The sequence below is a fragment of the Sturnira hondurensis genome, unplaced genomic scaffold (assembly GCF_014824575.4).
Source record: "Sturnira hondurensis isolate 20B ecotype Veracruz unplaced genomic scaffold, ASM1482457v3 Scaffold0019529, whole genome shotgun sequence".
Classification (NCBI taxonomy): domain Eukaryota; kingdom Metazoa; phylum Chordata; class Mammalia; order Chiroptera; family Phyllostomidae; genus Sturnira; species Sturnira hondurensis.
In genome coordinates this window covers 8,785-12,798 of record NW_028092160.1, presented here as the reverse complement: position 1 = coordinate 12,798, position 4,014 = coordinate 8,785, and the positions used below count along the sequence as shown (strand labels likewise).

At 49.1% G+C, this 4,014-nt stretch overlaps 1 gene segment (V, D, J or C); it reads right to left on the bottom strand.

The window, feature by feature from the left end:
* Positions 1–968: 968 nt before the first annotated feature.
* Positions 969–1,610, bottom strand: LOC118974583 (immunoglobulin lambda variable 1-40-like). The segment is given in 2 exon segments: positions 969–1,411; positions 1,519–1,610. Coding segments are annotated over 2 exon segments (420 nt in total).
* Positions 1,611–4,014: the final 2,404 nt, after the last annotated feature.

Genomic DNA, 4,014 nt, shown 5'->3' with positions numbered 1-4,014 from the left:
TTTTTCACGTAGTCAAATTTACAACAGATGTTCACACTCTCCCTAGAGTTTTGCCTCTTCCAAAATGCGGCATCATTAGAATCATAATCTGAATCACATTGCCTTTTAAAAAGAGGCCACTTGTTGGAGAATGTCACTGCTACTCCCAGCGTGGGTGAGTCGACACACAGCTGTAACACACACCCACACATGGCCTGTTGGTTGCTGTCAAGTTGGGGAGACTGTTACCAAAGCAGCTGTGAACATTCACATACATGTTTTTCTGTGGAAAGAAGATTTGAATTTATTTTTACCATTTATTGTATATTGTTATTGAGGTATAATTGACATACCATATTACATTAGTTTTAAGGGTACAACATTACTGTTCTATATGAATATATATTGCAAAAAATCCCACGAGAGTGAGCCTAGTTGACATCTGTCACTATACATGGATACAAATGTTATCATTTCTTGTGTTACTAATGTTTGGGGTCTGCACATTCAGCTGCACTCACACAGGAACGTTCAGAGCATCTCTGTCCTCCTCCGGTGCTGTCCATGACCTCACCAGAACCATTCATTTTACAACTGGATATTGGTCCCCTTTCACTCCCTTTGAACACAAGGGCCAGCCCCTTCATCTGCTACCTCTCCACACAACATCTTCATGTATAATGAAGGACATTATATATGAGACTCGAACAGGCTGACTCATCCTTCACACACAGCACACACAGTGCTCAGGCCCCATGGTAGGTTCAGGGGCCCAACACAAAGTTTTATTTCTTTGAGCATCACAATAAAAACTGAACATAAACCAGTCTGGTAGTAAGCTGTCTCCACCTTGTGGGAAAATAGACTTTCAGTTTCATTTAGTACGCTTAGTCTGGGAAAGGGCTGTTGTGAGCGACTCTGAGGACAGAGAGGACAGAAAAGACAGAGCATCTTTCCATCCCAGGGAGTGTCCCTGGGGAAACCTGGGCCAGGACAGTAGCCAGAGAATGAGTGGAAGTCACAGGGCACAGGCTAAGCCTGAGCAGCAGCAGTTGCAGTGTTCACCCAGCTCACAGATGCCACAGGGGTTCTTGTCTCACTTCCCCACAGGCCGGCAGCACTGTGTGAGCATCGAGATTGTCATCATAGGTCTGGCAGTAATAATCAGCCTCATCTTCAGCCTGCAGCCCAGTGATGGTCAGGGTGGCTGAGCTGCCAGACTTGGAGCCAGAGAATCGGTCAGGGACCCCTGAGTATCGAATGTTATCACCATAGATGAGGAGTGTGGGGGCCTTTCCTGGGAGCTGTTGGTACCAGTGCACATTGTTACCCCCGATGTTGGAGCTGCTTCCAGTGCAGGAGATGGTGACAGTCTGTCCTGGGTTCCCAGACACTGAGGGCGGCTGAGTGACCACAGCCTGGGCCCAGGATCCTGCAACACAAAGACACACACACATGGTCATTACAGGTCTAGACACAAAGAAGAAAATACAGCATGAGTTTCCCCAGGGCCCATCCCCTGTCCCCAAATGCAGTCACCTGTGCAGTAAGACAGGAATGTGAGTAGGAGAGGGGACCAGGCCATGGTGGAGACCATCTCTGAGTCCTGCCTTCTGTGGCCCCACAGCTGAAGCAGAGCCTCTCTCCCCTTTCTTCATACTCAGAGAGAGGCAGACCCATTTATGCAAATGTTCCCCCACCCCACCTCCTCAGCTAGTTGATTCCTCCCTGAGCCCAAACACCTGCCTTGGCCTGAGGACTGCAGGGGTGGGATTTTCTGAGACCTGTGCTTCAGGGCAGTCACTTCTCTCAACTAGCTAGTCCCAGCTCCTATCACCCCAGTTCCTTCAGAAACAGCACCTGAGTGCCCTCTAGTGCCCAGGCCTAGATTCGCCATTGTGCCTGATGACCAGAACCTCTCAGTCACAGCCTCAGACTTCCTGTTTCTGTCCACTGAAAACTGCCTTAGGGCCAGGCTAACTGTTCACTCTTGTGGCCTCCCCATCATTCCAGGGCACATCAGTCATGTCCTCAGAGACCTCAGGGTGAGCCTTTCCTCACCTCCCTAAGCTGTCTGTGATCAGGAGAGATGTGGTGTCTCTAACATAAACCCTTAGAGCAGCTCAAGTCCAGAGGAGTGACCAGACCCAGGCAAGCATGTCTCCTTCTGTGCAAGACACGGGTTCCTTCTTCCCTGGTTGTTGGAGGTCTCCTTCGCTGTGGGTCCCCAGCAGCACTGAGGAGAAAGGGCCCCTTCTCTCTAGGGATGGGGTGGGTATGGGGAGAAAACCCTCCTGCTTACCCCTAGTGTGCCATGCTGTGTGAATCTTTGTCATTATTCCACCTGCAGGAGACCCTCAGTCCCCACACTCTCTGAACAGCAACCCCTCCTAGGAGTCAGTTCTCAACTTCACAGTCAAAACTTGGGCAGGACCTTGCCCTATGGCTTTGTTTGTGTCATGTCTCTATGAGTAGAAAGGGCAAACATGCAGAAAGTTCAAGGAAAAAATTTAATTGCTATGATAGGATTTGATTAAAACAGTTCATAATTCATCACCACTCACCCACATTAAAATGCATATATGTTATAATACATAAATGTTGCCTCAATAAGATTGAGTTAAAATATAATCATCATAAATATTTCCAGCTATTGTGGTGACACATGATCTGGGGAATGCACTGCCTTCTGTTCTTGGCTGAAACGGTGTTACAATGTGTTTCTACAACGCTTTCATTTTATGGCTATGAGCTGTGTACTGTGGTTGGACCTGCAGATTAAAAAGCTCGAGCTGGTGCCCAGAAAATCCCCTCAAAGGGCTTCCTTTCTCTCTGTGAATGTCAGACCCTTCCCAGTAAGAGAAAAAGCCACAAAGACAGCACCTCCAGGAGAGAGTGGTGTTGGTGTCAGGCTTGTTTCTGGGGTGAGCACAGCTTCAGTCCCTGCCACTTGTGTCCAGAATTTTCACAGTAATCCAATTGCCGAGGCTGGTGTTGCTCAGTGGACTGAGCATGGGACTGAGAGCCAAAGGGTCACTGGTTCGATTCCCAGTCAGGGCATATACCTGTGTTGGGGGCCAGGTCTCTGGTGAGGGGTGCTCGAGAGGCAACCATGCATTGATACTTCTTTCCTTTCCCTTCCTTCCACTCTCTCTAGAAGTAAATTTTAAAATCTTAAAAGGAAATTGTTTATTGAGCTTCTCAATGACAGCCACCCAAAGCCAAATGGTTCTACAAGTTTCTGACAATGATCCCTTGTCTGACTCATGAAAATGTACAAGGACATAAGGAAGACTATCCCTTCAGTCACAGGCCCTTTTGAGAAAGAAGGGTTGAGAAAGAAGGTGTTGAGGCTAGAGGTGTCCCAAGTGGTGACTGAGTGAGGGACAGCCCAGCCCTGAGAGCATCAAGAGGTCGCATCTGAAGTCCCCACACACTGTGGGAACCATCTGAACAGCCCTGAGGCTTCTGTCCCACAGTAAATGCAACCATCAGCCTGGTGCGCTGCCTGCAGCCCAGAGACAGTGGGGAGGGTTGAGCTGCTGACCAGGTCAGGGACCCCCAAGGATGCTGAGCATCAGACTCATCCCAGGAGAGCAGGGGTCCTGGGCATTTCCTGGATGACCTGGTAATAGGACCTGGTGACACCCCTCTCTCTGGTGATTCCTGCTGAGGGAGATTGTGCCTCCTGAGGATTCTGACCCTGAGGATCCCAGGTCTGCACAGCTGAGCCCTGACATCTGGAGGGACAGAGAACCTGAGACCAGCAGAGTCCAGGATAATGTACATGCAGGGAGAGGGGAGAGCTGAGTGTGTGTGTGAGAGTGTGTTCATGTGTGTGATGGGCACTGACCTGTGGATCAGACACTATCTTCATGCAAACAGTGTTAGAATGGTTTCCCAGAGTGACAGAAGGAAACAGAGAGGTGTATGTCCAACGTGCCCTCAGGGAGCTGTTTTCTCAGAGATCAAGCATGAGGACAAGTATGACATCCTGTCATTTTTTTCTGTCCCCTGAGGTTGGGTGACATAGCA